Source organism: Ictalurus punctatus, chromosome 23, assembly GCF_001660625.3.
Source record: "Ictalurus punctatus breed USDA103 chromosome 23, Coco_2.0, whole genome shotgun sequence".
Classification (NCBI taxonomy): Eukaryota; Metazoa; Chordata; class Actinopteri; order Siluriformes; family Ictaluridae; genus Ictalurus; species Ictalurus punctatus.
This window is the reverse complement of record NC_030438.2, coordinates 835,883-855,543: the sequence shown is the minus strand read 5'-3', so window position 1 is coordinate 855,543 and position 19,661 is coordinate 835,883. Positions and strand designations below refer to the sequence as shown.

Below are 19,661 nucleotides of genomic sequence, written 5' to 3'. Positions count from 1 at the left end.
CCAAGATTTTATTGGAATTATTTGGAATTATCTCATACAGCGTGCCAAGTAATATTCATCAAGGACAACTCAAATGCACAAATCTAAAACAGGCTTAAAGCTGGTTTAACAGAAATCTAAAAAAAAAAAATTATATATATATATATATATGTGTGTGTGTGTGTGTGTGTGTGTGTGTGTGTGTGTGTATATATATATATATATATATATATATATATATATATGTGTGTGTGTGTGTGTGTGTGTGTGTGTATGTGTGTGTGTGTGTGTGTTGGATACTTTAAAATAAATGAGTGCATTGCTGTAGCATTGATATTGATGAGGCTTGAGCCAATGTCACATGCACTGTTAAGCAGTGAACAGAATATTAAGCAGGATTGTTTGAGCGGCTCCACTATCTCCCTGACTGAGGCAACACTACAGACAGGAAACCTCTGGGTGGACATGATTGCAGTCTCTACACTTCTGCCTGCTGACAATACAACGCCTCTCTGTGCCAATTAGATTACAGGACATGGACTTAACAGTTTTGATGCAGTAACAGTTTTGTTCTTATTTTCTTTCCTAGAACACACAGTGAAAGAGGCCAGAGAGGGGTGAAACAGCCCAGCGGGCGTAAGCTATCTGGATCGTGGCCGAGAGTGGCGAGTTTTTACACCTCAGCTAAATTGGAGTGGCATATATCAGCACACACTTGTATTAGAAAGCTGGCAGTGTTTTTTGATGACAGTTGGTGTGAAAGAACACTGCAAGGTCATGTATAGTTGGACAGAAGCTTGTTCAGCTGAATGAGGCTGAAGGTGATCACTCTTTCCATGCCCATGCAACACATGTTGCATGTAAAAACAGGATAAGGTAGCGATGACTGATGAAACAGATTTGAAGATTTGGGGAGTAAGAAAAAAAAATAAAAATAAAATCTCTAAAATACATAGACAATTGCACAATAAAAAATCCATTTACTGAGGCGATTCAGTGGGATCAGAAGTCTTTGTCTCCTCCATCATTAATTCCCGAGCAAAATGGGAAATGTTCCTAATGAAGTATTGCCTGTTTAAAAAAAAAAAAAAAAAAAAAAAAACAAGAGCAGTTACAGTGGACACAAAGTCCAAAAACTCCCACTCATGGAATGGAAGAGGAGCTGGAAAAAACGCATTTACTTTCTGGAAGTGGTTAATTTTGTATCCACCTCCTCAAATTTTGCTTTGTGCCAAGTTCATCTAGGTGACCTTTAACCCTACAATTCTACCAATCTTAGAAGCATGGGACAAGCCAATAGAGAAGAAGAGCCTGGGGCTGGGTTGCATCTTTCTGGATGACTCTACATGGAGGAACTGCTTATTATTATTATTTCAAGTTTTTGCTACTCCTCAGTCAACCTGTCTCTTGTTACTTGCAAAGAACAAACTAGCTATCTAGCTGGTTGAGGTTAGTTCACCGAACACCTACTTTCCCTCTAGAAACCCGTCACACCGGGACCACTAATTATTACATAATCATTGTGCCATATTCTTTAAAAACATTGTTAGACTGTTTTACAAATCTTCAAGTATTTGCCTTTTGTCAGACTATAATATACAATCCACCAAAACAAACCACCATTATTATAGCACTATATATTATAATTATTAGCTGTCCCTTACTGCAGCAGCTCCCAATGTTGTTTTTTTTTTTTGTTTTTGTTTTTTTAGCTGAACTTAAATTGTTTTCCTTAAGTAGCCCTTGTGATTTTAAGCACGCTAACATTAAAACTTTTCATGGCACCACTTTTTAGTATGTTACTTTTCACTTTCCCATTTTACTATTTTAACTTGTAAAAAAAATTATTAATTGTAATGTGACAGTGGAATTTCCTTCACACTCATGAACCCCCTGCAATGCCATTATGACCCCTTGGTGGCTCATGCACCCCCAATTGGGAAACCCTGCATTGGAGTAAAAAGTTCTTGAAGGAGAGCATGACAAATAGAGGAATTCATTAGAGGAAGTGTATCGGTATATCTGGTGTTGTTTGGGGGTTGAGGGACTCAAGAAATACGTTGTCATTCTTAGAAGAGAAAACCCTGGAGAGGTGGGGTTCTAGTCAGGAGATTGTGGTTTGGCTGTCAAGCTCGACACTTATCCTCACTGTAACCAACTTTTTTTTGTCTCACTGTAAAAAACAGCTACCGTTTAACTCCTTTATTGATAGTGCACATGTTACACTTCTGGGTGTTTCTTTGAAAAGTCTGTTATTAAGTAGAAAGACAGTTTTATATCAACATCCATCAGACTTGTGGAAAACATCCCATGTTGTTAAATTAGCGCATCAGGATGTCCAGATAATTCACACTGTGAGGCTGTTTTGCCAACGCAACTTATGCATACGAGTCATATTTAAACACTAAGCCGTGTACTTTTCATGAATAATAAAGCATCAGATATAGCCCCAGGTCCTCCTGTTCATTTCAGTAAGGATACAATGATTGAAAATAGAAAAAATAAAGTGTTTGACTTAAAATCCTATCCTAGTGTTAAAATCTTATAATCTTAAAATCCTATCCTAGTCAAGGGATTTATTTTTTTGTGGTCTCCCTATTTGTGACTAAATATCTGGCTTTGCTGCACAATGTGATTGAAAGTAGAGGTGAAAGATGGTAGTATATATCTCATATACAACCCCTCGAACTATTCTTGAGCATTTGAGACAGAAGTCTATCATCTCTTCATGTCTAGGTGGGTAAAGGATACCAGGGGGTCTCATCAGTAGGAGAAAAATCTCTGTCATTACAGGGAGGGTAAGTCAATGTCAGCTAACTAACTTTTCCTAATGTTAGCAATACTTGCTGCTGAGAGAAACTTTGAAGTTTTCCCATAATGTAGCTAAGTAGCTAACAAGTGGCAGCACAATATGGAGGATCCACTGCACGGTTGCTTGTTGAAGCTGTATTGTATGCAGTCAAGTATATTAGCGCAGTTTATCAGTATAAATATAAACAAATCTTCTCAATAAAGAACAGACACCGTAACATTGACGCTATCAGTTCCCACAAAATGGCAACAAATATACATTGTGACATCACATGAAACGCAAAGATAGGGGTCTCACACTAAAAGTTTGTCTGAATATAACATGTGTTATAAGTGAATATACACTATATGACCTAAGGTTTGTGGACACCTGACCATGACGCCCATATGTGCTTTTTGAACATTCCAAATTTAATCCTACCTCCACTCTTCTGGGAAGGCTTTCCATTAGATTTTGTAGCGTGGCTGTGGGGATTTGTGCCCATTCATCCACAAGAGCATTAGTGAGGTCAGGCAATGATGTCAGGCAGAAAGGCCTGGGGCACAGTCAGTGTTCCAGTTCATGCCAAAGATGTTCAGTGGGGTTGAGGTCAGGGCTCTGTACAGGTCACTTGAGTTCTTCCGATTCCAGCCTTGGCAAACCATGTGTTCATTGACCTTGCTTTGTGCACAGGAGCACTGTCATGCTGGAACATTTTACAAGGAAATTGTAATGGTACAGCATACAATGGCATTCTATACTTTCAGGTGTTTCCAACATTTTGACAACAGTTTAGAGAAGGCTCAAATATGGGTGTAATGGTCAGGTGTTCACATACTTTGGCAATACTGTGTATGAGTTATATTTGTGAGAGAACTTGATTGATGTAGTATTTGAAAGAAATGCACTTGAGTGTAGGGGTGTGGAAATGTAGTAATAAACATAGCCTTACAGTCGTGGGGGTGTAAACTGCATCCAGGACCGCATGCTGACACTGTGTGAGAGGCCCAGGCTCCCACCACATCCTCCACAGCCCTCGCTGTCTCCTCTCACTTTCAGCCTGAGAGCCCTCCGACACGATATGACCAGGGAAAGAGTGGTTTCATTCACTACCAAGAGGAAGTGCGCACTGTGTATGAGCATTTAAAACCTCAATTATATAAAATGCTGCAGCGTCTTTAAGAATTTGAACTTGGTAATAGAAAAAAAAATTATATTCCACCATAAAACTCTAATATACCAATATCACACCAATTTAAATGGAGAAAACAGAATTGTGGTAACAGTTAACATTGACTGCGTTTACACGGACAGCAGTAATCTAATTATTGACCTTACTCTGATTAAGATAATGTGATTAAGGTGTTCACATGAGTCGCTTTTAGAATACTCCTGTCATGTTCTCATTTTACACGTTCTAGAACATAATTAGATGCACAGCCTGCGTCATTACGTCACCGCGCCACGCCGTCCGACGTCCCTCCAGAATTTCACGTATCGACATACGGTTCGTCTTTGTTATGGGACCGTGTACAGTTTTGGGAGTTTTTTTTTATTTATTTATTTATTATTTTACGAACTCTTTAAGTGCAGTTAATTATTTGTCATGCTGTACGTGCTAATAGATGACTGCTTGAAGCGGTGGGTGTGTCCCAAATCGCGTACTTACCGTCTATATAGTAGCCGAGATACATGTATTCTTCCCCACTACAGGCCTATAGTAGGAAAGTATGCGATTTGGGACGCGGCCGAACTCTGTTGTTCGCCATAAAACGTAAAACTGCCGTGTGTGATCGTGTCCTGTCGCAAAATGCGGTGAAAACTCCCACACGACGTCCATAGTGTGATTAAGGTGTTTACATGTCTGTAATACACGTCCATAATGCGACTAAAACAGGAGTGCTCCACCTGTCTTAATTAGATTATTGCTTACTTCGATTATGACCTTAATTAGATTAAGGTAAGTAAAAATAGCTGTTTACATGGTAGTTTCTTAAATCAGAGTATGGTCTTAATCGGATTAGGAGTGGATTATTTTTGTCCATGTAAACGCAGCTATTGATACATTTACTGTGTAAAATGCATCCAGAACAAAAATATACTTATTTAAGTAACATACTGAATAACAGTCAGAAAGCGCATGAAGTAGGTAGGTACACAGCACTGAAGGTGTTCAGGTGTGGACAAATTAGTAACAGATTTCTTGTCCCGGTTATAATTTTATGCCCAGTTGTCCAGCAGACACAGCTTAAAAAACAGCTCTTTCCTGATTTTTGTGAAACAGAAGCTTACATTTGGCGTGTTGACATGTGACATTTCACAGAGTTGTAACTGCAGCACATCCTTCTGAATCCCACCACCTGCTGCACCTCACACATGGGCAGAGGCATGAACAGTTATTACTGGGAGGATTAATTAAAGTGCACAGATGAGAGTCGATCTTTTCTGAATTGGAGCATTTTGTGCTATTATGCTAGCACAAACCAGAGTCACCTTGGGGTTCACGTAAACAGTTAAAACGGTTTATGCTTTCTTTCTGAACACACTTCCCAGGCAGAAGGTCAGACGAGAAAAATGCAGAAAGATTCAAACCTCTGACCTCTACAGTATTTGTCCAGTATCAGCAGAAATTTTGATCACCTTTGAGGAGAGACTGTCTGAGATAATGATGGTCAGTAGTGTTTCTACACACAGCATAAAAATTGGTTTAACTACATTTCCCAGCATTTCCCAATCCTTTTATTGATAAACCCTCTAGCATTTAATCTTCTGACATAGCCTTATGTTATCCATCGAATAATGTATTTCCTGTTTGCGCTCTTTCAAGTCGGCACAACAGATCTGTTTTCTGTAGAGTCAGTGTTTACAGATCATGTTTTAAAAGGGCAACCTGTAGCAAGTGAAGAAACTTGTAGCTTAGTGAACTACGTTTTTATACAGCACAACATCTTCATATCTGTCAAAGTGTTCTGCTATTGTATTTTAACAGACAATAAAATATATACTATTATACAGTCCTATGATTTTACCTTTCATTTTACAAGTCCTACCCTTTTATTTTTAATTATGGACATCCTGAAAATGGCTAAGAACCTCCTATTGTGATGAAAACATGAACATTTGCAGATGTTACAGAAGTCTGTTTCAGGAGCTTCTCTGTAGCACTTCTGACCAAGCAGAACCCAGGAATAACGTGCTGAGCTGATAACAGAACCAGACCAAGAATTGAATCTTGAGGTGCTGAGACTTTAATGGAGCATGCAGCTGAGGTTTGGTCTTTGGTCTGATAGAACCTCAGATCTGTTGGAAAGGTAGATGAGAGACCGGATGAGATCTACTGGAATGCAGTGACAATCAAGAATCTGATGACTAAAGAAGGGATGAAGAGACATATTTCACTTTCAGTTAAATAATTCTTACATCTAGGGTAGCTGCCAGATCCATGGAGGAGCTAGAAGATGGATAGAAGATGGATAAAGACAAAAAATAAAAGGTGTTTAACTCTGGCTCACTATCTACCATAGATCGATCCAGTAAGCTGAAAAGAAAGGTATTATCACCTCACCTTCTATGTGGATTTGTTTAACAGGAGGTCTCAAGGTTTTAGTTGCATATTTGAAAGTAACTCCTATATGATCCCTGGTTACAGTCACTGGTATGGATTCCATCCTTTTTAAAAACTTTAAATGAGCATGAATGTTACATTTGTGCTAGTCTTTAAGATAACTGACTGAATCATCACAATACAGGACATTATGAGGAGAATGAGGCCAGCGCTATACCACACCCTTTCTGTTTAATGTATTCTGAAGCCACTGCAGAGGATGATGAACCTAGCCAACACAAGACACCACTTCCCCCCATTCCCCTCCTCTGTCTTTCCTTTCAGTCTTTACAGAGTAATGCAGCAGTACTGCAGCTCACCTAATAATATTCCTGCATGCTGTGGTGACCCCACCTAGAATTCTCTCTTTATATCCCTGTTATCATCAATCCCTCTGTCAAGATCCCCTTCTTCATCTATTTTCTTCTTCCCAGGTCTTCTTGCTGAAAATGCTGCTGCAATGTTAGAAATACTCTTTAAATCCTGATTCTGGTGCTTCTGAATTGTTATACCAAAAGTTCATTTTACACACACACACACACACACACACACACACACACACACACACACACACACACACACACACACACACACACACACACACACACACACACGGGGGCAAAAATAAGTTGTAAGACTAGCCTGAAATAGTGAGATGGTGCCTATCTTATGGATGCAGTGATAAGCTAATACATCTAGTAAAATGGCATAAGTAGTCCAGTATACAAGTAGATAGATAGATAGATAGATAGAGAGATAGATAGAGAGATAGAGAGATACTTGTAGTTGTTGGGGTCAGCTTCAAGATGGCAGAAACTAGATACCAGCTGTCTCCAACATTATGTAAACAGATGATGCATTTTAAGAGAAATACTGAATAAAGTTTGTTTTTCAATACTAGTTTGATGTCGTTCAGGGTTATCAATTACAGCCATTTTTAAAACATGTCACTTGCACACACCAGACAATGTACACTGCAGTATAACCACATATTTGGCCATAAAACTGAAAAAAGTCTAAAAGATTTTTTATAAACTGCCTACTCTTTACAAAGACAATTTCTAAAAAAATTCATTTAAAGTTCATTTAAAGTATATTCATTTGCACAAACACACGCCAAGCCACTAATTCAAATAATGTTTCGGAATAAATACCAAATATGTTGTTTTATGTTTGGTTCAAATGAATGTTGGAAATCTAACACATGTCAAGATGTCAAACCAAACAAAGCGGGGAGAAGAACACTGGGAAGAAATCTCTAAATAAAATCAATAGTTACAAAAATGAAAGCATCTTTTAATTGTTTTTTTTTTTTTTTTTTAAACATCACATTTCATGTCATCATACATCAAAACTGATTTTAATTCACCAGAAATATTGAAGCTAATTTTCAAAGCAGAAAAACAAAAAACAAACAGCTATGAAAAAAAACAAAAACAAATCAAAACCTATAAAAAATATAAAATTTAAACATTACTAGCATTTGAAAACAGTTTTGACTAGTACCATTTCAATATCAAAACATAATTTAAATTCACTTTTTGGAACTTGCACACAACCAAGCAGTCAGACAATTTTGAAACACTAGTTGTTGTTGTTGTTGTTTTTCTTCCTTAAATACAACATTATGCCATGCAGAGGACATGATATTAAATATTCATTCAAACAAAATAAAATATATATTTATATTTCTCTGTCAATATACTGTATATTTTTTTTTCAAGTCAAAAACACTCCCCCTCCCTTTGATAGGGAAACAAGCAATATTAACCTATTAATCACAAAAATATTTTTTATTTATTTATTTGTTTGTTTGTTTGTTTTCCATAATGTAGCTGCCATCAATAGCATGGCTGTACTGGATGTGTTAAAACCAAGATTTCAGCAAAAAGTGATTTGGCACAAAAAGAAACACCAAATGCCAATAGCATGCACTTTTAAAAAAGAGTTAAGAGTCCTACTGGTATGTCTGATTTTGACTTTAGGAAAAAAAGAAGGGGGGGAAACATTCTGTGCATCGATGTTGTTGGGGATGGAGTGTGTCCCCTGAACACTTGTGTGAGGCCAGTGGTGTGTATCCCCGAGCTGCTGCTTACTGCAGCATGCTTTTAATGGTCTTAGCAGTAGATTCGTCATTCAGATGCTTTGTCGTGTACCTGCGCAGAACAGATAAATATTACACACAATAATTCAGCTTTTCCCATTACATAGATTTCTGTGAAAGTGGTTCATCCAAAGCTTTGATACCCGACTCTCTTAGTGATAGAAGAATATTTACTTTATTTGTTATGTGAAGCTGCCGTTCAGACAGATCATGTTTACAGACCTGTCCAGAAGCAACACTGCTCATTCCACACCCAGTTTCATCCCCATCACCAGTAACAAACTGCTCCATATCGGAAAAGAGCTGCCAACGTTTATTCTGCTCTGACTGACGTGAGTTTCTTGTTGAACGATATTTTTCTGACAGTAAAAGTTTCTGGCTGTGCTGCGCACTTACAGGGTTCAGCCATGTTTTTTTCTTTCCATACAGCCTGAGATGGGGGCAGAGTGAAGGGGTGGTGGTGGGGCGTGTCAATAAAAAGACTGACAGGTGTCTCATACACAAACAAGCACTACGGCCCATAGCACAGTTTTCCCAAATGGGTTTTCTCAGCCACACGATACACTTGTACCGATGCCATGGCTTAAACAATTTTTTTAAGCATGTTACACTGTACATGTTTTCCAGGTTATTTATACTATTAAGAACATTTAAAAAAAGAAACACTTAAAAATAATTTAGAAAAAGAAACAACGAAAAACTAGTGCACCTTTGAGACGTCCTGCATGGAGGAGTGGACCAAAACTTCTATGTCTACAATTTTGTTATACATTACAGGTAGAGATTCTGCTGTTCTCCCTAAGGCAGGCATCCCAAAATATTAACTGTCAGGGCACTAATCGTTTTTAAACCACTGTTTTGTAGGGGGAAAATGTTTTTTGTTAGCTGTGACTGCTTCCTAAACTTACTGCATGTTTCTTGCCAACTGGTAGGCCAGACGAGAAGTGAAGCACGTATATCAGTTTCTTTGACGGCGCTATGCTTGGATTGTATTTTCACTTTTTACTCTATTTCCATTAAGCATCTGCCAAATGAGTACATTTAAAATTGAAATGTAATTCAAGACTAATCAAACTGACAATACCAGAACTTCAATACTTCAAAAATCAGAGTATAGTGAAAAAGAGGCAAATTTTCCGTCCTGTAATCTCAGACCCACTCAGACCCATGTTGAGAATAAATATCCGGGACAGCGTTGTTACACAGACAGTTTGTCATGAGAACATGCTTAAATTTGATTTGATAATGCACATGACACATTTTTGCACAACCACGACCGATCGAAGTTCTCTGCAACTCCACCTCATTCAATATTGCACTATGAATAAGAGAAATGCCAATAAAATAAAATAAAATTGATCGGCTTAGTGATGATTTTGTTGGCATTTGTTCAAATTACAGTCCACACTTACATAACAAATGTATATGTACATAAACACCAATGGATACACACTCACTGTACACTTTATTAGGAACACCCGTGCACTTGCACATTTATACAATTATCCAAATCAGCCAATCATTTGGCAGCAGCACAATGCATAAACTCATGCAGATAAAGGTCAGTGTGTTGTGCTTTCTGCAATGATTTCCTGCTCACCACATTTGTAAGGAGTGGTTATTTGAGTTACCATAGCCGTCCTATGAGCCTGAACCATTCCCGCCGTTCTACTATGACCTCTCTAGGATCACATTTTCCCCCAGTTTGATGTTTTATGTGGACATTAACTGAAGCTGTTGACCTGTGTCTTCATGCATTGCACTGCTTGACTGGCTGACTGGACAACTGCATAAATGAGCAGATGTACATGTGTTCCCAATAATATTTATGATGAGTATATACTGGATGGATGGATGGATGGAAAGTAAGATACTGCATGCAAATTCAGAAAAAAATATATAACCATTTGGTGCTTGAAATGTTTAGGGTCCAAGCACAAAGGTTCTGTAACCTTACTGTTTTTGTTAGGGTTTGTTTTGTTTTTAATGACGCTTTTTCTGCCTTGAATGCAAAACCTTATGAACTTGACTGTACTTGGACCAGGCTGATCGATATCTGCGGCTACATGTATGGTTCCAGAAAATGCAGAACAGGTCTCCTCTCTTTCTTACCTGAGAGCATTTAATAAGCCTTCCACACTGTTTGGAGGCTGATCTCTGAGAACTTTAATGCACCCTTTCATCTGTTCAGTGACACAAATATTGCAGTGAGGTTAGAATGATCATACTCACACTAGGATTAGCTAAGGCAAGCATTATGGTTAAAAACAGGGCTTGTCTAAGTCTTACGATCTGTCAACAAAATTCAAACACTTTTAAACTTTATTTAAAATCTTAACTATTAACCTAAACCATTCTGGCATCAGCGTGCACACAAGAATAAACTTTTCATAGCTAGAATTTACTCACGTCTATTTTGGAGGACTTGGCGAAAGCACCAACAGGATGTACGTAGTCATAGAGGATGATGACGCCCACCATAACGCGCAAACAGAATGACACAGTGGCCTCGCTGCTGAAACGGCTACGGTACTCGCTACAAAGAGTCAAAGTGTGTAAGTGAACACGAAGATTTCAAATCAAATACCTGACATATTTGAGTTTATTTCGAATAAGGGAGGTAGAACAACTTACGGCGTCTCCAGCATGACTTTACACACACTTGCCATGGTGCTCAACACATCTGTCGTGTTCTCAATAGGCAAGTTCTTGTTCTGTAGAAAGAGAGAGTGCCTTTTAGCATCATTTTGTCCTTCCCATATATTACTGACAGGGCAATTGGGTCTGTGTGGCTCATTTTAACTGGAAGACTGGCATTTCTTACCTCAGATACAAACTTTGTCGTGCCATCACTCAAAGTCTTCAGCATGGGTGTGGCATCTGCATAAAATAGAGATATTCTATTGGCTAGCTCGTTGTTGACCTCGTTTTCTCCTTCTGCCTGCAAAGAAAGATATATTTCTTCTTATACATATTTGCAGAAAAAGAAGTCAAGATGAGGAAGAAAGAGGACAGAAGCTGTGAATCTTAGAACAGCTGGCCCTATTATGTCCGAAATATTAACAGAACAATAGGTTTGAACTCAGGAAGCAATCATTCTAATTATATTATATACACAGACAGTTTTACAGAAAGACGAACGGGATATAGAGTTTACCTCTGTGGATATCTCATGGATGCTAAACACTCCTGCTGCAGACTATAATTAAACACCTGCCTGTAATATTCAGATACTCTCGAAGCGACCGACTGCATTAGAATCAGGTGTATTAGAACTCAATTCTGCTGGATGGTGCCTCTCCCGGAGTAAGGCTGGCTCCCCTGCTAATACATCATTAACAACACAGCACATTAAAAATGATCTCAATTTTTAATGTGCTATGTTATTAATTATGTAAATGAGCTGTGGAAGTCAAAAGAGAGGCTGATAAAGTGGTAAGATGGTCAGCACAGCTTGACCTGTTCCAGAACTGAAAGACTGAATTCACAGTAGAATCAATTACATATACCTGCAAATTCTGGTAGGGCCGGACCTACAAACATGCCCCAAATTGAAGACTAGTTTAGTACCCGATAGACTCAGTGGCTTATGGCTAGTGAGCTGAGTTACTTTGCTAGGGCTCTAGGGCGCTGCCCTGGCTGAGGGGGCACTGAGTTCAGCAGGGAGGAATGAGAGGGGATTACCAGCCCTACTCCTCTGGGATCAGCACAAGGAGTATCTCAGGGGTGAATATTAGGCAGATCTCAGTTCGGATTTTAGGTCTCGAGAGAAATGTGCCTCAAGGGAGAGGGTATGCGCAGTGGTTCAGGTGCATGAGTGTGTGCCCTCAGTGCCCTTCCCAATGCAAGCACCTCAAACATATCTGAACTATGAAGGCAGCCGTTTCTCAGTCTCAGTGGTCCCTAAAGGGGTATTTTGGACGTGAGTGTGTGATGCATTTGTGGTAAAGGCAGCACTTATATAGATACATATACAAAGTGAAATGGTGAGAATGGAATAAGAAGTAGAGTAGAACAAGAAGAAGAATATGGGATTAGAACACAATATAATATACAAGTGGATAGGGGATCTTGGCTTTCTGTAGGCACTTACTGGGACATTATTAATCCTCATGCGATTCAGAGTCCTCCTGTAGTAACTGAAGTCATTCTGGATGGCTGGATTTGTCATCTGAGGGGGAAAATAAGACAAAAATGATTAATAATTGTGTCACGACTGCAACTAGCTTTTGCACAGAGTCAGTTATTTTGCACAGAGTCAGTTATTTTGCACAGAGTCAGTTATTTTGCACAGAGTCAGTTATTTTGCACAGAGTCAGTTATTTTGCATGACCTTTTATGACAGGACCACTTGGCAAATGCAGAATAAACACAGTTTAAGGCAATTTGATTACATGCAAAGCACAATGTTAGGATTAACCGATTCTGACTCCTTCGAATTGCCAAAATGACCCTGTTTTTCCCAGCATTTGGTTCATTTTTCTCTAATTTATCCCATTTGGAAAATGTTACTAAGCAGAACTTAGGTTCAGTAGACATTGTGCTTGTGTATGGGAGAGGATGTAGTGTAGGAACGGCTTAACACAACATGCACAATGGTTTCGGAGGAAGTGTTTTCAGGTGAAAAGTCGGACAGATACAGAGAGATAGATCCTAATTTTAATAGGTAGTTTACTCAAAAGGACACCGATACTTTCAAAATAGCTTTCCAAGAGATGTAACATTCCAAAGGACAGAGCAACCACATGTAGCCACAGTGTTTATCCTCTCCTGATCATGTCTCTGGTGTAGCACATCATATTTTCATCCTCGACAGAACCGTACAGATGCTCTGGTTAACATGAGGTGTGAGCTGAGTTGGTCTTTCCTTGCATGTCATATAAAAGATGTTATTCAGTGCTGGCTAGCGCCTTAGGTGTTTGCTCGGTATGTGTTTAAATGCTATGGGGAATGGGAGATTGAGTAGCATGTGCTGCAGATACAGTATCAAAGTGTGCCGCACCACCATGACACAGTTTGTCTAACAGGAGAACGTCACATTTAAACATACCTGTCCTAGTGACAAGGTGTTTTTTGTTTTTTGTGAAAGTCAAGAGAGAGAACTTTTTTCTAAGTGTTGCTTACTGAACCTATTCTCTGACAGGCAAGAAGTAATCGAATCAAACACAATCTGCTTGTTTGTACCTGGCACCTGGGCTCGTGATTTGCTAACCCCTGAGATCGGTGAGCTTTTTAGGATTCAAGAAGTACACTATTAAGGTTGATGATTTGAGTAAGCGGTAAAATCAGATGGCAGAAAAGCATGTTCCATCAAAATGTAAAAGCAGCATATACAATAAATAAATAAATAACTGAAATGGACTGGTGTTCCATCCAGGGTGTATTCCTGCCTCCTGCCCTGTGTTCCCAGGATATGCTCCTGATCCAAGACCCTGACCAGGATGAAATAAATACTGAAGATGATTCAATGAATAAATGAATGAATGGGAAAATACATACAGATAAATATACTAACCATAACTAACTATAATATGCTATCACACCTTATACCTTCACACTTGCAAATATTTTTGCTGTTATGCATAGCATTTAAATGTTATAAAATGCTTAAGTGCTTTAATTCTGTCAAGCACTTATCAAAGTTACTGCATAATCATTGGCCAAATTTAAGTGAACCAGAGTTCTGGAACATTACGTGTTATAAATAAGTCTTTGTAGGAGATGTTATCATTTTTCATGGGTGTGATCTGTTACTGTGTTGGCTGTGCCAGGTTAGACAGTTTATTTTAGCCCTTTCTAGTGTGCTGAATTATACTGGCAGGCTTAATTAGGTCACAGTACCAAGCAGATGCACCAAGGAGGGCAAGGATGGATGGCACGCCACCTTCTACCCCCTACCTGTCTACTTTTAGCACCCCCATCTGGGGGAATCTTTAACTGGGCCATCTCATCCCACTGCCCCGGGGTGTAGAGTGTGAGTGTGAGTGTGAGTGTGTGTGTGTGTGTGTGTTTTCTAGCATGGAGGGAATGAGAGAGAGGGGGACATGGCAAAGAAAATACATCTTTGGGACAAACAAGGCTCAGGCTAGACAGAAGTGGATCTGATTTCTTGTGACATATGAGGTCAGTCTCTGTGGCCACATTAGCTAAAATACATGGCAACCCTTTTAAGTTGTAGTAGTGTCTCATATACAGACATGCAGGTCGAGTGAGGGGGATGGACATGCATAAACTAATTGACGTGACATACAATACTGATAAAGGGCACAGGGAAATATACAGTAACTCAGACTGATGGGGCTTTATTGAAGAAAGATGAACTACTGTGAAGTTGGAGCATGTTTCTCTCAGAATTTTAAAGGGAGCAAAAAGAACTGTAGGTGCTGCTAAAAATAATAGTGACCACAATGTGACAAGGGGAAAATAAATATCTCACTTGCCACTTTAATCCAACTGTAGATCCCTTGGGTATTGAGCAGGTGCACTACTACAATCTTCTCAAATGCTAATCGTATTATCCTGCAATTACTGAGACATCGAAGCTTGTTAAGCTAATCAGCCTGGTCATTACACAGCATCTAAGGAAAATGGTCCTCTATAGAGTGGTGTAGGAATGAGTCCTAAAACCCAGAAATGAGTTAGCATTTTATCACTTCCGGTTCCATCGTCCTGAAGTCAGTGGGTTTTTCTGAATGGGTTTTTGGTTAAATGCCTGAAATAAAGTTTGTGGTTAACACAAGCTCAAGATATTTTTATGCTTTATCCTACTATACAAAATACATCATTAATACCCCACTCATGGTTTTTAAAGCTTTTACGTGTATTAAAAAAGGCAGTTGCTAACATGTGGCTAAATGGGACTACAGAGGTTGTCGGGGACATTAAACATCATCACGCCGAACAGGAAAACTCATCTACTACAGCCTCACTGTGTTTATACTCGCAAACTACTCCAACTCAAACTGTCCAACTTGTAGATTTATCAATGTATAGTATTTTCCAGTTGTAGTGTTTTTTTAAATAAAGATTGAAAGAGCGGTCGGAAGCTTAGCGGTGGTTACGCTGAAGTCATGCGACCGTGGTGTAGTTCGTTTATAGCCTAACTTTAACTTTTCACTTCTGCCGATTGTATTTAGGCTTTCATAAAAATTAATACAGATTGTGTTCATTTGTGCAGATTATCTTAATGAACAAAACACGTAAGAATCATAAACTTTTGTTGGTTAGAGAGCTTATTTTCGGCAATAATCTAAAAGCCAATGGAAAAATCCTGCTGTATTGTTGTCGAGGGAGCCAGGGTGATGCTAACTTCCGGGTTGGTTTACAAAAATACATCATCCCTGCAGCACTCTATTGTGACTCAAGTGTTGAGAGATTTACATATCCAAGAAATAATTTGCCAAAAACATTTACTTTGCTAAGTAAGGAATAAAACAGGACGGATGTGCTGTCATAGGAAAATAATCAGTGGTTGGGTGGTGTGATGTGGTAATTTGACAACTGACTGATAAGCAGTTTCATGGCTTGGTGTGGCCGGTTACATCATGACAAATGAAAAAGATTAACCGTCTGGAGTTGATTCCAAGTCTTGAATTTGCATTTGAGAGAGTTCACTGGAACTCTCAATATGCGGTCCAAAGAGGTGTTGATTAAATTGAAGAGAACAAAACAGACCTATCAGAGAGAGAGCAGAAACTTTAGGAGATGCCAAATTAACAATTTGGTAAATTGCACTGGTGAGCTCAGCAACACCAAAAGGTCTGGAGACCACAGAAGGCCACTAAGTGGATGAATGCAGAATTTATTCCTTGTTGAAGAAAAAACCCTTCACAACATCTAGCCAAGTCAACAACACTTGGAGGGTAGGGAGGAGGTAGGCATATCATCGTCAAAGACTACAATCAAGAAACACCTTCACGAACGCAAATACTGATGGTTCACCTCAAGATGCCAACCACTGGTAACAGTCAAGAACAGAAAGGCCAGATTAGACTTTGCTTAAAAAAAAGCCTGACCAGTTCTGATGCAAGATTAACTTGTACCAGAATGATGGGAAGAGAAGAGTATGGAGAAGGAAAGAAGGGCTCGTGGGCAGCAGGATCAATTCTGAAGTGTATAGAGCTATACTTTCTGCTCATATTCAGTCAAATGCTGCAAAACTTTTAGGATGGTGCTTCACAGTACAGAGGGATAATGAGCCAAAACATACCACAAAAGCAACCCAAGGGCTTCTTAAGGCAAAGAAATGAAATGTTCTTAAATGGCTGAGTCAGTCACCTGACCTCAACCAAATTGAGCATGTTTTTACTGAAGGCAGAAAGACCCAGAAACAAGCAGCAACTGAAGACCTGGCCAAGCATCTCAAGGGAGGAAATTTAGTATTTGGTGATGTGCATGGCTTCCAGACATCAGTGTGAATAATCCTTATATTTATAATAATGTTAGTTTGTCAAATTACTTTTGAGCCTGTAAAAATGGAAGGACTATGTAAAAAATGGTTGTAATTCCAAAACGGTTAATGCGATATTTTTTGTTAAACCCCTTGAATTAAAGCTGAAAGTCTACATTTCAATCACATCTTGATCGCTTCATTTCAAATCCACTGAGGTGGTGTGGAACATTTTGCAAACGTCACTGTCCAAATACTCATGGACTGGGCTGTATAAACAGTCATAACCTGACCAGGCTCTGTTTTTCAAGTTCATAAGATGCAATGCCACAGTCAGCTCTAATTGGGAGCCAAGGGAGTAAAATCAAGACTCAAGAATGTATCAGTGGTGTAATGACCACACGCAGTTTTACACTCAGGCCTCCTTGGTGAACAGTGGACTAGTTCAACAAACAGAATTCATATAAAAAAAACCATAATGAACTTTCCTTTACTTTTACACTATCCGTTGTTACCCAGATGAGGACGGGTTCCCTTCTGAGTCTGGTTCCTCTCAAGGTCTCTTGCTATTTTCATCGTAGAGAGTTTTTCCTTGCCACCATCGCCACCGGCTCACTCAATAGGGATAAATAGGATATTTAATTGAGTTGTACCACCTCTCTAAGAGATCCACAAATCAAACATGTAATCAATTTGTTCATCCAAGTAATGACATAATGATAAACCTCAGATCTATTTAGGGCATTTGGATGATCTGAAGACACACAGCCTGTTCATGTGTAATCAACAAAGTTATGCACAGACCTTTTCACACATAAACTTTCCAGGCTTCTCAAAGGTTCTTTCAATAGTTGTGTTCTTATATTCCTTAATGCTGTAGGGTTCCACTCAGTTATAGGGTTCTGCATAAAACCTTCCCAAAGAGGGACAACACAAATGACCTTTATTGGGGGTAACTATAACCTTTTTTCTAAATATGTACATGATTACACTGAAATCCACTGGTCATTAAACAGGGAGGGGCGAAATGTGGAAGTCACTCTACGCAGAATGAGGCTAGTCTAATTCCTGGGAAATTATAATGAGGGTTCATGTGTGAACAGAACTCATTACATCACTGGGAAAGATAAGGATGTCTTCATGACTGTTTCTCCTTTTGCGGAGACGGCCATTCATGCTCAGAGTACAATTCTTTTTCATGTGAATGGCACAGTCCTGATCACAGTAATTTATGCACCAATCTTTATCATTTATATAGACTGTGCAATAAAAAAGCCAAATAATTAGAAACAGTTAAATAAATATTTAAATATTTAACCATCCAAACTAACTATAGCCACTGTCAGTTGTAAAATCTAAAATAATAATATAGGACTAGGTAAGTAAGAATGCACAACAGACCGCACCATTATAGGACAAATAATACACGAGGCGAAGCAGAGGCCATTACCACCCTGAGGTGTATTATTTTCATGTAACAGCACGGTTCTGAGCGTGCACTTCGGCGTATACCACAGCAGTCTGCCAACAATTACAATGCTTAATTTATTATTGAATGACACATCAGACTTTTTAACAGTTGAACAGGAATGCCCATAAGACTAGTTAGTTCCTGTTATCACTTATGTTATAGCAGCTATAAACTGCAATAAACAGCCAGCATTGCTGTTTGTCGGAGCTGCCATTTTAGAAAATTAATCTGCTCCTTCCGACCAATCAGAATCGAGAATTCAACAGCACTGTGCTATAAATGATTCTATTTCATCAGTCTGAGCGTGTAGTGTGTTTGAGGTATGTGAACTACCTTCAACTCGTCAAAGCGGAGTGTGAAATGCAGGATCTCAGCGAACTGCTTGGCAAGGGCCTGTTCGCGCTCCAGGTGCTGTGTGGCGTCACTATACGTCTCGTTGGTCAGGGCTCTTAACAGGCTGTGCAGTGCTGCTTCTGCAGGGTCAAAGGTCAACAAAGCACAAGGTTTGCAACACAGTTAGATATTTCTGGCTATTTCCAGATATTTTATATAAATATGTAATATATATTTTTTATAATAATATAATATCTATTTCCAGATATTGTTCTAATTTGAAATCTGAAATTATTTAATTGAATCCTTCCACTGGCAGAATCACTGCTCCACTGGCAGTGAGTGTGTGTATAACTTACATAAGCCTTACTTCATGAGGTCTTACGGTTCACTGTTATGCTAGACGTCTTAGTGATGTCTTCCAAGCTGAGCTTAACCTACACCTTTCTTTCTTACGGTCTCCTTTCGTCCACAGCGTAAATACACAGTGTGCTTCAGTGACTGCGTTACACAACACGACTCTACTTAAATTAGAGATACGTCGTCAAAGACAGGCTGGCTGATTCAAGCCAACTTCAGCTGCATCTTTAATCCAAACTGCCAATGGAATAACATTAAATGAGGCATGAACTATATGAACATGACTGCTTTGGGCTTTTGAAATTTAAACACATCATGTAAAATGAGTCATATGATTTAAAAACAGTTATATGTTTAAGATCTACAATTACCCATGGTGCCTACACAGCTCCAAGATTCTGACACATAAAATGACAGTCAAAACAGAGCTGAGACACAGAGAGTCTAGCACCATGACACGGGGGGATGCTGGGGGTGGGGAAGTGGGGGGATGTCACTTTATATCAGATCAGTTCAGCTCAGAGCATGCTGGGAGATTGTGGTGAGGGGAAGAACAGAGTGAAGCGGCCTGTCAGCTGAACACGGTGTACCTTAAAGCTGAGGCTAAATGTACTTTCTGAAGCAACATGC

General features: G+C 39.1%; 1 protein-coding gene across 4 annotated transcripts in view; it reads right to left on the bottom strand.

Moving 5' to 3' along the window:
- Positions 1 to 7,646: 7,646 nt before the first annotated feature.
- The window catches only part of fam49bb (family with sequence similarity 49 member Bb), a 65,391-nt gene continuing 53,376 nt past the window's right edge, over positions 7,647 to 19,661 (bottom strand). For all 4 annotated transcript variants that reach the window (XM_053674874.1, XM_017453437.3, XM_053674873.1 and 1 more), the window contains 7 exons: positions 18,672 to 18,811; positions 12,572 to 12,649; positions 11,303 to 11,419; positions 11,113 to 11,192; positions 10,888 to 11,014; positions 10,591 to 10,661; positions 7,647 to 8,530 (listed from right to left, as the gene is read on the bottom strand). In XM_053674874.1, coding sequence (XP_053530849.1) covers positions 8,467 to 8,530; positions 10,591 to 10,661; positions 10,888 to 11,014; positions 11,113 to 11,192; positions 11,303 to 11,419; positions 12,572 to 12,649; positions 18,672 to 18,811 — 677 coding nt within the window. In that variant the 3' untranslated portion in view covers positions 7,647 to 8,466. The remainder of the gene's footprint in view (positions 8,531 to 10,590; positions 10,662 to 10,887; positions 11,015 to 11,112; positions 11,193 to 11,302; positions 11,420 to 12,571; positions 12,650 to 18,671; positions 18,812 to 19,661) is intronic.